This window comes from Myotis yumanensis, unplaced genomic scaffold (genome assembly GCF_028538775.1).
Source record: "Myotis yumanensis isolate MYYU_CA2020_CCGP unplaced genomic scaffold, mMyoYum1.0.hap1 SCAF_13, whole genome shotgun sequence".
NCBI classification, from domain to species: Eukaryota; Metazoa; Chordata; class Mammalia; order Chiroptera; family Vespertilionidae; genus Myotis; species Myotis yumanensis.
The window spans coordinates 9,443,675-9,459,694 of NW_027223764.1; the positions used below are offsets into that span (position 1 = coordinate 9,443,675).

The window sequence follows — 16,020 nt, forward strand, 5'->3', positions numbered from 1 at the left end:
GCCAGTCACCAGAGGTCACGAATGCCGCTCAAGCCCCTTTTCAAACAAAAACCACGAATGCGTCTAGGACGTCTTTAGGGAAAGAAGAAGTTCTGCACTTTCTCCATCTCGAAATGCCATCGCTTCGGTGGTCCGAACGACACGCTAGTCACTGCCTCCTCTTGAGCATCACTGTCCCAACATTGGCCGATGGCCGCGTGAGCTGCCCACGGGCCATCAAAAGTCTCCGGGTTCCTGTTTCTCCTCGGGGAAGGGGACGGCGACAAGCTCAACGGGGCACAACGAGAAAGGAAATGTTTACTTACACGTCAAGAGTTTCCAACACCATCATTAGCGAGTGAAATCAGCTGCTACCGAGCCCCGAGCGGCGCTGTCTGCAGCTGGGACATCGCTGCTCCCCGGGTGAGGAAAGCGGCAGGCGGGCTCCGGACAGAGCTGGAGGCAGGCGCTCAGAGGACCGTCAAGAGGATGCTCCGCCGAGGGCAGGCGTCCTTTCAGCGTCCAGGGTGCCCAGGCCTCCGGAGTTGCCGGGACGGGCTGGGCGGCCGCCCTCCTGTCTTGGGGGCATCTCCTCTCAAGGCCCCTGGGAAGAAGTGAGCCGTGAGGCCATGAGTGTCGGTCTTCACCCTACCAGCAGCCGTGCGGGCCCCCGCATGTCTTGGTTGTGGGTTAAGAACAAGCAGAAGATGCCAGACCCAAGGTCCTATCTGAGGGCCCTTCAGATTCACTGCCCGCCTTAGGAAGCCCACCTCTGCCCATGGCCGAGACCCCAAGCTCCAAGGGGAGCCACCTTCTGGTCTCGGGGTTCTAACTTTAGAATCCTAACAGGAGCCCCAGGTGGGCCCGCAATGCTGCCCAGCAGCCCTTCTCTAGGACCTCAGTCTGGTCCCCTCTCTAAGATGGTTACTTCTCTCCGCCAACCTCCTGCACCTCCTCCCCATCCTCACGCTCAGCTGATTCCTCCCACTTCACTGAGCAAATAGAAACACTCAAAAAAGAACTCCCACCGGCTTCCACCGCATCCATCCACCTTCCTGCATCGGGGCCCACGTCCCCGTCAGCCAGTCACTCCGGGGCTCCTGACGGAGGCCTCCCTCCCCATCCCATGACTTTGCTCCAGTGTGCTGAGCACCAGCAGGGACACCAGGTGCTGTGCTTATGTCCTGTCTCCCCCGCACATGGATGCTCCCACAAGGGCAGACATTCTCACTGTCCATGTTCCCCACACCCATTGTCCCCAGAACGATGCCGGGGACGCAGGAGACCCCAGCTACATGCTGCCTGTGTGAATGAACAAAGGATGCTAGGATTCCTTCCCGGAGCCAACGCCCTCGAGCCTGCCTTCAACGGAGCTCCCAGGGCTCAGCCGGTCTCGGAACACCACCCCCAGCTCACCCACGCGGAGCAAGGACCCACTCACGGTTCTCACAGTGGGGGCCCTCCCAGCCGTCTCGGCACGCGCAGAGGTAACTCCCGTTCTGCAGGACACAGGTGCCCTCGTACATGCACGGGCTGGGTTTGCAGAGGTTGACGGGCCGATTGGCTTCTACAAGAAAGAATGTGCCCAGGAGGCCCGGCCTGGGTCAGACCCAAAGACCCCCTCCTCTAAGGAAGCCCAGAACTGCCTCGGGGCCACTCGGGTAGCACCTTACATGCCTTAGCGCCGATGTGGGCCTGGAAGCCACAGGTTAGCACGTGGATGGTGCTCCACACTGCTTGGGTAGGTCAGAGACCCACCTCCACCCAGCTCTCCCACATGCGCAGGGTGACTTTTTCTAGGATGTGCGAGGCTCCTAGCACCGCTTACTATTCTTATAACAGCCACATACTTTTAAAAAGGCGGGAAGGATGGCCTGGTCAGGTGGGTCAGTGGTTAAGCGTCAACCCATGAACCAAGAGGTCACTGGTTCGATTCCTGGGCAGGACACATGCCCGGGTTGCGGGCTCTATCCCCAGTGTGGGGCATGTAGGAGGCAATCTCTCTATCCCTCTGCCTCCCTCTCTCTCTCTCTAAAAGTCAATCAACAAATTTTAAAAAGGCAGGAAGAACGTCACTGGCAAAAGGAAGCCTTTGAGTCAGGCTGGCCTGGCTGTGTTGGCCCCTCGCTCTGGCATTCACAACCAAGGTCAGTGCCAACCTTGGGGGATCTGTGGGTCGTCTAGCGACGTCTTTTGTTTAAGTGGTGCATGTACACTCTCAAGTTTGGGGTGGGATCTGTGTTAAACTTTCTGTACCCTGAGTATCAAGAGAGGATGGTGTGCCTACCATGGGACTTAGCACGGACTTAGCACAGAACCCAGCACGTGGGACGCGCCCAGAGGCCCGGAGGAGCCGAGATCCTTGGAAGATGCACCTGGAGGTTCAGGCTGAGGGGCCACCCCTCGGAGGCAGCGCTGAACGGCGCCGATTCGCCCACTCACCTTCACAGAGCCATTCGATGAGCGCGTCCCGGTGGAACCTCAGGTCCGTGTAGGCCGCCACGTGGATCAGGGCGTCCCGGGGGCCCGCGAGCCTCCGCAGCGCCTCGCTCAGGATGGGCCCCACGCCCACCACCAAGACAGAGACGCCATTGTCCCGCAGCTTCTGGGCGGGGACGGCCGCGTCCTCCGCCCCTCGGCCCCCGGTGAGCACCACCACCGCCTTGGGGACGCCAGGCCGGGCGCCCCTCTGGACAGTCATCACCCTGTCGTAGATGTGCAGCAAGGCGGTGCCTGCCGAGCCCCGCCCCGCCCAGGTAGGGGGCCTGGCTGGTGGCCCGCAGCACGGCGGGGCGGGCGACGTGGGTGTCCAGCCCGAAGGCTGTCTGGACCTGGCTGCCGTACACCACCAGGCCGACCTGTGTCACGTCGGGGTCCACGTCGAACTGGAGGGCGCAGCTCCTCACGAAGCTCTGCATCCGGGCGAAATTCTCGGGCCCCACGGAGGCCGAGGCGTCCAGCAGGAAGACCAGGTCCAGCGACTGTGCCCGGCAGCCTGCGGAGGAAGCAGCGTGGGCCTCGGGGGGCAGGCTCTGCCAGGCGGAGCCCCTCCTTGGGCGGGACCCAGCCAGCTCGGTGGGGACAGCCAGTCTGTCTGTCCACGGCAGGCGCCGCCCCCCACCCTCTGCTAGAATAGCAGCAGCTCATAGGAGCGCCTGGCCAGGCCACATCCCTGGCAGCTCTGAGTGGCTGTGTCCAAGTTCTATCTGACGGGATGTGGTTGGAAGTCACTGTGCAGTTTCCAAGTGATACCCTCAGAAGGAAGCCGCTTGCCTTCCACTTCCCCTTTCCCAGCTCCACGTTAACAATAAAAAATGAATATTAATAAATAGCAACACCCGTGATGTTCTGCGTGCATACTCTGTGCACATTGCTTGTCTTACTGAAACCTCACAAAAGCCCACCAGGAGGTGCTATTATTGGTCCCATGTTATTGAAAGTGGTTCCAGCCCCTAGACACAGGCCTTGGTTCAGTGGGAGCAACATAAGAAAGGGCCGCTACTGGCCACCGGCCCTGGGTCCGGCCGAGGCTGCTCCGGGCACAGGCCCCTGGGTCTCACCTGGCCGCGGCCGGCTACACAGCTTCCCCTGCAGCTCCGGGATTTGGTGGAACAGGTCCTGCGGGTCGGCGTAGACCATGACGTGCTCTGGGCTGCCCGTGATCTCCTCCAGCTCTGCCCGCACGGCCTCGCTGCCCAGGCCCAGCAGGAGCAGCTGTCGGGCCCTCGCGTGGCGCGCTGGGCCGGCCACCTCGTCCTCGGAGCGTGACTCCGTGAGCAGCACCAGCACTCTGCGTGGCCGGTCCAGGCCGGTCCTGGCGCTCCCAAAGCCGCGCTCCGCCGCCTGCCGCAGGGCACTGCCCGTCAGGGTGGCGCCTCCGCCGAAGGGGATGGCATCGAGGCTCCGGACTAGGTCGGGCACGTCCAGGTACTCGCCCACGGGCACTGCCACCTCCAGCTCCCCGCTGTACTGGGCCACACCCACGCGGGCCCGGGAGTCCTCGTTCAGTGACGCCTGGGCAAACCGCTTCACAAAGGCCTTGGCCCGCAGGAAGCCCTCCAGCGTGGTGCCCGCCGAGCTGGCCAGCAGGAAGAGGACGTCGATTCTGCACGCCAGGCTCAGCGTCGGGGCTGCCGACATCACAGCAGCCGTCACGCCGTGGCCACCTGCGGCATGCAGGTCACCGTCCCACCCGAGATGCCCAAGCACCACACCAGATAGCAGAAACCACTCTCCCGGGGGAGAAACTGAGGCTGCAGGGGCTGTGACCATTGCACACCAGAGCTCCCCCTTCTGGCTCTCGCTAAGGGTCTCCACCCAACCACTGCTTAAAATTTCACACATAGCCCAACCGGAGTGGCTCAGTGGTTGAGCATCGACCCATGAACCAGGAAGTCACGGTTCAATTCCCAGTCAGGGCACATGTCCAGGTTGTGGGCTCGATCCCCAGTAGGGGCTGTGCAGGAGGAAGCTGATCAGTGATTCTCATCATTGATGTTTCTCTCTCCCTCTCCCTCCCTCTCTGAAATCAAAAATATGTATTTTTAAAAATTGACATGCAACCTATTTTATAACTCCCCCCACCCCATTACAGTTAGTGCCTCTGTGTCCTGTTGGAGAAATCCTGCAGCTACGTTTCTTCCTCTGTGAAAACAGGCGGTTCACGGCGTGGCCTCTGACACTCGGATCTATGGTCCTTCTGGAACTGACTTTTGTGGGGCTTTTGAAGTAGAGGGTCTTCCATGTAAATCTCCAACTGACCCAGCACTACGTTTTTATAAAAGTCATTAAAGAAGCCCCTACTGAGTGCTCAGCACTTAACACACAGGGTGGGGCAAAAGTAGGTTTACAGCTGTGAGTACACAAAACACAGAGTTCATTCTTCTATGATGATGTACTGATGATTGTATTACTTCTCCATACAAACAACTATAAACCTACTTTTGCTCCATCCTGTACATAATCTGATGCCAAGCTTCCAACAACCCTAGGAGGTGCCGCCTTAGTCTCTATTTCATACCTTTAAAACCAAAGAGGAAAACTACACACACACACAAAGAGGGTTGAGGCTCCTCTTCCTAAAAAAGAGGCTCTGCCCAGCACCAGGTCCGAGCTGGGCTGGCTCCAGCCTGCAGCTGGGCTCAGCGACGCTCAGATGTCAAGCAGTGACCATTCGGAAGCTAACAAGCCAGGAGCCACCGTCCCACCCAGGACTTCATTCGTGGAGACTCAGAGCCAAATCCCATGAGACACCACAGAACGGGGCCCTTGGTAAGTGGGTGGCTCTAAACTCAAGGGCCAGTTTCCTCCTAGGAGCTCCAGGGTGAGGGGTGAGCCAGGGGACTGTGGACGCCACCCCTCCCCAACGGTCCATGTTGAAGGTCCCGTGCAAACGTACCACAGTTAGCCTCCTCTCTGAAGGCCGTCGGGCACAGGCAGTGGTACCTGTCCAGTCCTTCTGGAACACACGTGCCTCCATTCCGGCAAGGCTGCGAGTCACAGGGGCCTGTCAGAGAGATGCCCGTGAACGGCCCGGCACCTCAGCCCACAGGCACCAGTCCCACAGGCCACCCTGCCCCACCTCCCTGGGAACCCCCAGGAAACTAGCTGCAACACCTACAGCAAAGAGGGGAAAGAAAGTGGGGTGCGCAGAGGAGGGGCTGGGTGTGGGTGGTAAAGGACGCTTGATGGTGAGCTTGGTGAGGCCCTGTGTGAGTTACATGCTCACATGGGGTCGTGACAATGGGACCCCCCCCCCCCCCATTCATATGTAGAAGTCTCAACCCTCAATACCTTTGCATGTGACTGTATTTGGAGACAGGCCTTTTAAAGAGGAAATTATGGCTAAATGAGGTCATAGGGTGCGTCCTAATCCAATACGAATGGTGTCCTAGAGCAGCGGTTCTCAACCTGTGAGTCGCGACCCCTTTGGCGGTCGAACAACCCTTTCACAGGGGTCGCCTAAAACCATCCTGCATATCATATATTTACATTACGATTCATAACAGTAGCAACATTACAGTTATGAAGTAGCAACGAAAATAATTTTATGGTTGGGTCACAACATGAGGAACTGTATTTAAAGGGTCAGAGGTTGAGAACCACTGTCCTAGAGGAAGAGACACTAGGGCCCTGTGTGGAGCAAAGGCCGTGAGAGGCCACAGTGAGAAAATGACCATCTGCAAGCCAAGCAGAAAGGACGGAGAAGAAACCAAACTGGCTGACACCTTGACCTTGGACTCGCAGCCTCCAGGGCTGTGAAAAAATACATTTCTGTTGTTTAAGCCGCAGAGAACTAACACAACAGGCCAGAACAGCCCCCAGCTGTGAGGGGGCCTGGGGGAGCTCCAGGGGCCACAGTGATGAACTAGTGCCAGACCTGAGCTTGATGGGGGCGAAGGTCTCAGTCCCATGAAGCCGGCAGCGTGGGTGTCTCTAGATGGGGAACGCTGCAGGGGGGATGGTGCTGTTTCTGAAGTTCGATGCGGGTTGTTAGCAGCCTCTGCAGGCTGCACAGCCACACTGCGAGCCTTTGGACCCTGGAGTTACGGAAAGTGCCTCCTCCACTCACTCAGGCACCTTCCTAGCCCCTCCAAGCTCCAGAGTCCTCATCTAAGAAGGTGACGCCGGAACTGGCCCCACAGTGTTCTTGCGAGGATTGCATGAACTCATCCACGGGAAGTCTTAGGACAGAGCCCGACACGAAGCAAACAGCCCACAACAGGTAAGACACCAGCCCCGTCCCAGGGCCCAGGCCGAGCAGGAGAATCCAAGGGGCGGACTGTACCTGGGCAGGTGGTCCTGTAGCAGGTGGCGGGGTGGGTTAAGAACACTCTCTTCCAGCTGCAATCCAAGGACACAGACAGTAGAGATCAAAGGGTTAACAGGAGGACAGACACCGGCAAGGTTACTTAAAACACAAAGCTGCCCTAGCTGGTGTGGTTCAGTAGATAGCCTGCGGACTGAAGGGTCCCAGGTTCTGTTCCCATCAGGGGCACATGCCCGGGTTGCAGGCTCCAGCAGAGGGTGTGCAAGAGGCAGCCAATCAATGATTCTCTCTCATCATGGATGTTTCTATCTCTCCCTCTCCCTTCCTCTCTGAAATCAATAAAAAATATGTTAAAAAGAAACCATGAAGCTGGTATAAAATTCCAATGCAGACACTCGTCAAGAGAGACTTCCTTGTTTTCTTTCTATCCCAGCTTCTACATGCACACAGAGTAGGGGGTGGTTCAAGCTACCCAGAGACAATTAGAAAAAAAAAAGGTAATGTATATTGGCTATCATGTCAGAAGTTAGAGATTCTGTGTTCAAAACTCTGAGCAGTGAGAACAGCTTTCTATTACAAGTTCCTTTCTGGGACTGGCTGGCTGTGTGACCCCAGGCAAGTTACTTTCCTTCTCTGGTCTTCAGTTCCTTCTTCTAGATCAGCGGTTCTCAACCTGTGGGTCGCGACCCCTTTGGCGGTCGAACGACCCTTTCACAGGGGTCGCCTAAGACCATCCTGCATATCAGATATTTACATGACGATTCATAACAGTAGCAACATTACAGTTACGAAGTAGCAACGAAAATAATTTTATGGTTGGGTCACAACATGAGGAACTGTATTTAAAGGGCCAGAAGGTTGAGAACCACTGTTATAGATAGTAACTCTATAGTTTTCAACTGTGACCCCTGGAGCCTCAATGGAGAGAGAAGGAGACTGAGTGGCCAAGGGCTGTACTGGAGGTGGTGTGGACAGTGCCGAAGGCCAGGCCAGGGACTGTGAGGGACAGGCCGGGCAGCAGGTGCTCTAGAACAGCGGTCACCAACCGTCTGCAGGCCACTGGGGGTCCGTGAGGTCCACAAGGTTGACGACCGCTACTCTAGAATGCCTGAGCTCTGGCCCTGAGGATCCCAGCATCCCCCCGGGGCCACCACAAGAGTCACCCAGGACCTAAGCCTTTTACCTCACTCAGGCCCCCATAAACATGGAGACTGGTGCTCAGAGGAACCAAGTCACCAGGTCACCATCCCAGGTGCAGAGCACAGCCCTGAAGGCCCAGCTCATGGCTCCCTTACCAGCCTCTAGAGTGGCTGTGACTCTGCCACCCTTGCTCACCCTGGACACCCAGGTGGTGCGTCAATGACCTTCCCTACATCCCGATGCTCTGTCCCGGCTCCCCCCAGCCCTGCACTCCTCCAAACCCCGCAACTCCCGAGCACTTAGCCTTGGGGACCTCCACCCACACCCAGGCCGTGCCTTTAGCCCGGACCCCAGACCACAGGACAAACCTGAAGAAGGGGCAGGGGGCAGCCAGCACACCATCGGTCCCCCGCGATCCTCTCCAGCACAGGCCGCTGCCGACAAGCTCCCTGACCGTCTCCAGCGTCTTGCGCTCACAGGGGTGAGGCTGGACCCTGCAGTCTGTGTCCACAGCACACACCGACGGAGAAGACAGGGTTACACCTCCTCCCGCACTGAGGTCCCCCACACCCAGCCCTGCTGCCACCTTCTGCCTCTCGGGGCAGAGCACACGGGGGAGGGGCTCCGCTCTGCCCCTTGCTGGGCGCCAGTCTCTGGGCACCTTCTCTGCACAGGCCCTGCCCTGCACAGCTTCCACATCCCCTGCACACATGCGTGTTTCCTATAACACGTTCACTCTAGCTCCTGGGGGACCGAGACACCTGGCCCCGGACTGCAGAGGCCATTGGCTAACCACAGTGGGGGCGCCGACTTGGCCCCTACCCCGAAGCAGGGGACAGGTACAGGGGCCCCACGTGCTCCCAAGCCCTGGGCCCCTTTACCCCATGGAGACAAGCTCCAGGTTCCAGCTGAGAATCCCACATGGGGACAGGACACAGCAGAGAGCCCTGGGACTGAGGCTGTGGGACCCCGTTCCTCTCGCCCTCCCTCCCTTGGGAGGCCCCTGAGTGCTCACCTCATGCTAGGGGAACCCTCCCCATCCCATACCCCGCTTTCATCCCACAGACACCCCACTTGCACAAGGGCCAGCCTGGAAGGCCATACCTGGATGGGCGAAGGTACAGAAGTCGGAGCTGCTGAGGGCGCTGAACAGGCCGTTGGTGGCGTCCTCCACCTGCTCAGCCATCAGCACGTGCTGCTCCCTGGGCTCGCTGGCCAGCGTGTGCAGCTCCTCCCACCTGGGCCCAGCCCCCAGCAGAGGTTACATGCCTTGTCACTCCCAACCCACCCTCGGCCTGCCCTCCCGGCTTCTAGCCCAAGGGCAACACCCCGCCCCACCGCCCCCCACTGCCACGGAAGCCACTTCGCTGCAACCTCATCCCTCCAGGATGCAGGAAACATCCAGAAGTGAACCTCAGAATGACCTCGAGGACACTCGGCCATGGGTCATAATGTGTGCGCGCTACCGTCCACGGGCCAGGGAGAGCCTCACACTCAAACAGTCGCCTCCTATGTCAGACATGGTCCTGACAGATTTCACGGTCTGGTTCTGTGACTATAGCTGATGAGAAAAATTGAACCAGAAAGAAAGGAAGGAGACTGGTTCTAGCCAAGAAAAGAACCAACAAGGACAGCTGGCAATAGAAAAAAATACAGAAGTGCCCTGACTGATGTGGCCCAGTGGATGGGCATCAACCCCAGGAGCCCAGAGGTCAAAGGTTTGCTTCCTGGTCAGGGCACATGCCCGGGTTGTGGGCTCGATCCCCAGTGTGGGGGTGCAGGAGGCAGCCGATCGATGATTCTCTCTCATCACTGATGTTTCTCTTTCTCTCAAACGGGGGACCCTTCAGTCCGCAGGCTGACGCTCTATGCACTGAGCCAAACCCGATAAAAACTAATACATATTAAAAAGAAAGAAAAAAAATACAGAAGAACTATAAACAGTGGACGTAAGGACTCCAAGGCCAGCACTGGGAGCCCACCTAGGAGGGAGCCCCCACACAGACAGCCAGAGGGCACCATTCAGGGCCCAGGACAAAAACGATGAGCAGCACAAGGACGAGGGGGCGTGAAGAAAAGGCTAAGAAGACAGGGCAGTCGGCAATGCATTTAGAATCCTGCCCACCAACGTAGGCCAAGGTTTGGCAACATGGCAACAATTTCATTGGTTTCTAAAGTTCATTTACGGCCCTAACCAGTTTGGCTCAGTGGACAGAGTGTCAGCCTGCGGACTCAAGGGTCCCAGGTTCGATTCCGGTCAAGGGCATGTACTTTGGTTGCGGGCACATCCCCAGTGGGGAGTGTGCAGGAGGCAGCTGATGGATGTTTCCCTCTCATGGATCTTTCTAACTCTCTATCCCTCTCCCTTCCTCTCTGTAAAAAATCAATAAAATACAAAATAAAAACTTTTAAAATTCACTGACGTACAATTCCCTATTCTCTCCTGAAGCCATAGAAACTGGACATTTCTCCCAGTGCCCAGGGCAGGGCCTGGCACACAGGGGGGCTTCTCAGCTCTGGGTTCACATTCACGCTCAGGGGGGCAGCTCTGCCTGAACCCACCCAGCCACAGACTTTCTTAAAAGCTCCCTGCTAAACAGATGCTCTGCCAGAGATGAGAACCATCAGAGAGGGGGCTCCATAAATACTAAAAGATGTGAGCCGGCTGCAGCCGGAAGCCACAGCTCCAGCTTCTGAGAGCGCCAGGCTGAGGGCAGCAGAGACGCTGGGGCGGGGGGGTGGGGGGGGGGCATTCAAGTCCCTGGCCCCTCCTGCTCACACCAAGAGACCCCTGACCCACCAGTGCAGTCAGGTGACTTTCCATTTCTGCCCAAATCAATTCGAGTCCGTTTCAGGCACTTAAAACCAAATGTTTAGACAAAAGGAAAGACAATGCAGAGGCTCAGACTTGCAAACTCAGAGCTCCCTGTGCTCCGGCAACAAGACAAGGGAAGACAGATCCCGCCTGAACCAGCAGCGTGTTTCCACCGCCCCTTCTCCTGCGGCTGTGAGCTCTCCCAGCCGCACCACGGTTGCCCCCCGCCCCCCGCCCCCACGCCCATCCCTGCCCCAAAGGGCTGACCCAGGTGTCCGAGTCTCTTACCTGGGAAAGCGCACGCCCACGGCAAACACAGTGACCCCTCTCTCCTGCAGCTGCTTGGCCGGCAGTGCCACCTGTCCTTGGGACCTGCCGTCCGTGATGATGATGAGGATCTGGGGCACAGAGGCATTTCGGCCCCCAGGGAACCCTCTGCGCAGCAAGTATTTCAGAGCGAGGCCTGTCTCGGTGCTCCCTCCTCTGAGCTCACCCAAGAGGAAAACACAAAATATGGTTAGTGACCCAGAGAGGTGACGTTGGCAGACAACGGCTCCTCCATTAGTAGTGACAGCCACATCCCCCCGGCAGGAGCTCAGAGTGACGATTCCTACCAAGAGAGATGCACTTGCTCACCCTCTAAACCACAATTATGAACAGACATGAACTTTTCCCGGGTCTGTAAGATGCACCCCGCACAGCTCTGTGGTTCAGGTAATAATGTCACTCTCTGGGTCTGCCCCACGGATGGCTGTGGGCTGACAACTCCCATCGTCCGTCTACCACCCACCTCCCTTGGCCTCACCCGTGTCATCCCCTTCTTGTTATGGCTCAACATCTCCCTGGGGTCCTTGCCATGACCGGACCTTCCTGGCCCACTGCCAAGTTCAGGGTCAGGTGGTGGAGGCTGCAGTTTGCTTCCAGGTCAGGGCAGGTTACAATGGTCCCCGCTCATTGGGACGCTAAGAGTCTGTAACCTTATAGGCCAGTTACACGGACTGTCGACGAGCTTGGAATCCCAGTGCGGAATCTCTACTAAACCTCCCAAAAGGAGGCTCGTCCCAGCCCTCAGAGGGAGGCCTGCTGGCTCTCTGTGTCAACCGGGCAGAAAATAATACCTCACTCAATGGATTTTCAGGCCAATCACAGGAAACTGCGAGTGGTGTTGCTGGGCGGTGAATGAAATGACCGCGTGAGCTTGCCCAGCCGGCCAGAGTTCTGGACATTCAGAGCCAATTGCTGGCCATGGTTTATCTGACTTTGTTATCACCGGGCACAGCATTGAAAGGCTCGGCTGTGATGTTTTTTAAGCTTCTTACTGCAACGTGTCAGGGTGGTTTCTTAGCCACCTCAACACACACCTTCAGGGAATCGCCTTGGTCTAGAAGGCACGTGTTCTGGGTTTTAGGTAAAGCTCTTCCCATCAGGCCAGCCTTGAAAACTTCACTGTAGAAAAAGGGGGAAGAGCCCTAGCTGGTTTGGCCCAGTGGAGAGAGCGTCAGCCTGCAGACTGAAGGGTCCTGGGTTCGCTTCCGGTCAAAGACACATACCCTGGTTGTGGGCTCGATCCCTAGTAGGGGGCGTGCAGGAAGCAGCCAATCAATGATCCTCATCATTGATGTTTCTCCCTCTCTCTCCCTCTCCCTTCCTCTCTGAAATAAAAAAAAATATTTTAAAAAATGAAAGAAAAAGGGGGAAGAGCCCTGGGAGGTCATCCTTCCCATTCAGCCAACATTCCTCTGTTCTGATGAATCATAGCGTTTTCACGCTTCATGTCCTCAGTGACCCTGCAACTGTGGCCAAAAAGTTCGTTCCCGCCCCTTGCCCTGTTTCTCATAGTTATCCTAGGATGCACACTGCTAACCGCCATCATCCCCAAAACAGAAGCGGACCGTGTGCAGACACACACAGAGGCTTCCTTCTCCACCTCCCGTGTCCTCACGGGGCGAGTTCCTAACGCAGCTCTGTATCTCTTACGTCATGAAGAATACTCTCCAGCCCTTAGCAACGACTTTCACCACAGCTGAGAAGAGAATCCCAGCTACTTAGGGGTTTGGGGTGGGAGGAGGGAGAGGTGGGGATGGGCAGCTGGGTGGGGCCTATTAGACGGTGTGACTCTGGTCCTGGCCAAGCCACCTGCTCCTTCTCAACCTCAGCTTCCTCCCTCCTCAAGTAAAGAATTGGAGTAGATCCTATGTGATCCCTAAAAGGGACTTTTTGAAACAATTTGCTGCAATTGGCTTCATTTTTTAGAAGAGAACAGGGCCAAATCATTTGAGTTAGTCACCCAGTTTTTGACTTTCAGTCCTAAACTTAATCCAACAAGCTATTTTTCCCCCTGCAAATGTTAGTGTACATATAATGGATATAAAGTTTTTATAATAATATTATATCAATAATTAATAAACCGTAAAATTCACCCTTTTAACGTATACAATTCAGTAGTTTTTAGTACATGCACAGACTTATTCAACCATTACTATTATCTAAATCAAAACATTTTTATTACCCCAAACAGCTCTATACCCGTTAGCAGTCACTTCCCATGCCCTCTCCCTATACTAGTAGCTCCTGGCAATGACTGATCTTTTCTGTTGCCAGAGATTTGCCAATTTCAGATGTTTCACAAAAATGAAATTATACAATATGTAACTTTGTGTGTCTGCTCCTTTCACTTAGCATAATGTTCTCAAAGTTCATCCATGTGGTAGCATGAATCACGTCATCCCTTTTTATGGCTGAATGATATTCCACTGTATGAATATGCCATATTTTGTTTATCCATTGCACTTTTGCGTTATTTCCATTTTTTGCCCATTATAAACAATGCTACTATGGAACATAGGGTATACAGTTCTGTGTGGGCATATGTTTTCAGTTCTCTTGAAGTGAAGTTGCAGGGTCATATGGTAACTCTATATTTAACATTTTGAGAAACTGCCAAACTGTTTTTCAATGCAGCTGCACTATTTTATAATTCCACCAACCATGCCTGAGGACCCCACATCCCTGTCAACACCCGTCACTGTCTGTCTTTTATTTTAGCCTTCCTAGTGGGTATGAAGTGATATTTCACTATGGTTTTGATTTGCACTTCCTTAATGACTAATGCTGTTGAATATCTTTTCATGTCCTCATTGGCCATTTATATATCTTCTCTGGATTTCTTTTGGGATGATGAAAATGTTCTAAAATTAGATTATGGGAATCTATATATATAAAAGCCTAAATGACCGTTACGACTGGTTGACCGAACGACCGGTCAACGGGTCACTATGACGTGCACTGACCACCAAGGGCAGACGCTCAATGCAGGAGCTGTCCCCTGGTGGTCAGTGCACTCCCACAGCCAACCTCCTGCACTGGCCAACCTCCCGCGATGCCTCCCCTTGGCCCCGGGCCTCTAGTAGTTACATAACTCTGAAAATACACTCAGAACCACTGACTTGTCCACATTAAATGTGTGAACTTTATAATATTTAAAGTATATCTCCATAAAGCTGTTTTTAAAAAACCAGTGTGTACAACAGTCCTGGGGTAGAGGTAGTAGGGAGAAAACTTTTAAAAGTGCAGTGCTGAACATCACTTCCCAGAGAGCAGTTCAGTCGGTCTGGGAGGGGGTCCAGGCACCTGCATTTTAACAGACTTCCCTCAGCAATACTGACCCAGGTAGCTCTATGAGCTCACTATGAAAAGTTCTACACTGGGTGTCTGGGCCCAAGTTATGGGGGTGAGGCTATGACTTTTTTTTTATAGGACCTCAAGGGTAGAGGGCTCCAAGGGAACAAGGAAAGGCCAGTGTAATTTTTACAAATAGATATCAAGGTGCTTTTCCCTTTGTACTGTCTTGTATTTGACTTGCCCCTCATTTGTTCAGGGCGCCCATGGACAGAGGAAAGAGCTGGGACAAACGGCCTGAGATGAAGTCACTGGGGGTCCCGGGGGCAGTTCCTGCTGTGACCAGTGTGGGGATTTGGGATCATGGAGAGCACTGGTGCATCTACAGGAGCCTGTGCCTGGATAAAGGGCCTCAGGGCTCAGGGCCTCTGCACCTGGAGGCGACATCTAGAAATGGGAGCATGGACTTCAGTGGACACTAGTGCAAGGGGCAGCAGAGACCAGAGTGACCAGTGGCAAGTGAAAGGCAGTCTTCTGTGAGGGCTTATAAATTATGTGTGCTTGTGTGTGTGTACCTAGTATTTGTGTGTATAACATATTCCAATGCAGAGATGTGTATGTTTACATGCATACGCAACATACACATAAAAATAGTTACACAAGAACTGTATGTATATACATGTGTGCATATGTACACATCATATACACACACATCAGCTGACTTGTAAGTAAAGTTATGGCCCCACTACATCCATTCGTTTATAGGGTGTGCGTGTGTCTGAGCACACAAACAACTACTCATCATTTCAAAGCACTCTCGACACCAGAGGAGGACTTACTCTTTAGACCAGTGGTTCTCAACCTTCTGGCCCTTTAAATACAGTTCCTCATGTTGTGACCCAACCATAAAATTATTTTCGTTGCTACTTCATAACTGTAATGTTCCTACTGTTATGAATCGTAATGTAAATATCTGATATGCAGGATGGTCTTAGGCAGCCCCTGTGAAAAGGTCGTTCGACCGCCAAAGGGGTCGCGACCCACAGGTTGAGAACCGCTGCTTTAGACAAACCACAGAATGAGGCTTTGAGAAGTGTGTGAGCTCTCTGAGCTGTAGCGGTCACCAAAGAAAGACTGGGAGAAAGAGCCAGTGTTGTAACACTTGCTCTTAATGCTGGTCTTGACCTTCACCGGCCTTTCTCCCAGGTAACTGACAACTGCACAGAATAGCAGCAAATACTTTTTTTGAACTTGCATCAAAGTTCCCACCCGGGGCATCATCTGGTAACAGGGGCGGCCTTGAGAGGGGCATTCTCGTTACCCAGAAAGCACAGCTGGGATTCTGGACACCCAGCCCTCTCTGGGAGGCCAAGGGCAGGGCCAAACCCTTCAAGAGCGATTTTCAGAGCAGCCAGCCGTAGCCTAGCCAGGGCAGAATCTGAGCGTACATACTTGAAAACCATCCTCTTGAGTTTTGTCTTCACTTCCTGTTGGGTTGACAAGGAGTCCAAGGGGAATTCCAGCCAAGGAGCGGAACTGAACTGGACCGCTCCCACCCTGACCTGCAGGAGGAGACAGAGGGCCCAGGGGTTGAGAGCGGGGTCAAGTCACACACATTCCTAAGAGGGAAGACAGGATGAGAGAGGTTAACAACCCTGCCTCCTGCCCACTCAACAACTCCCAGAGCCAGAGCTTTCTC

The 16,020-nt window shown here is 54.8% G+C and overlaps 1 protein-coding gene across 1 annotated transcript in view; it reads right to left on the reverse strand.

The window, feature by feature from the left end:
• The window catches only part of VWA2 (von Willebrand factor A domain containing 2), a 32,913-nt gene continuing 16,893 nt past the window's right edge, over positions 1–16,020 (reverse strand). The window contains 11 exon segments of the mRNA XM_070432220.1: positions 1–583; positions 1,421–1,546; positions 2,422–2,722; positions 2,724–2,974; positions 3,540–4,109; positions 5,378–5,485; positions 6,767–6,822; positions 8,257–8,389; positions 8,993–9,126; positions 10,992–11,186; positions 15,774–15,883. Coding sequence (XP_070288321.1) covers positions 495–583; positions 1,421–1,546; positions 2,422–2,722; positions 2,724–2,974; positions 3,540–4,109; positions 5,378–5,485; positions 6,767–6,822; positions 8,257–8,389; positions 8,993–9,126; positions 10,992–11,186; positions 15,774–15,883 — 2,073 coding nt within the window. The 3' untranslated portion in view covers positions 1–494.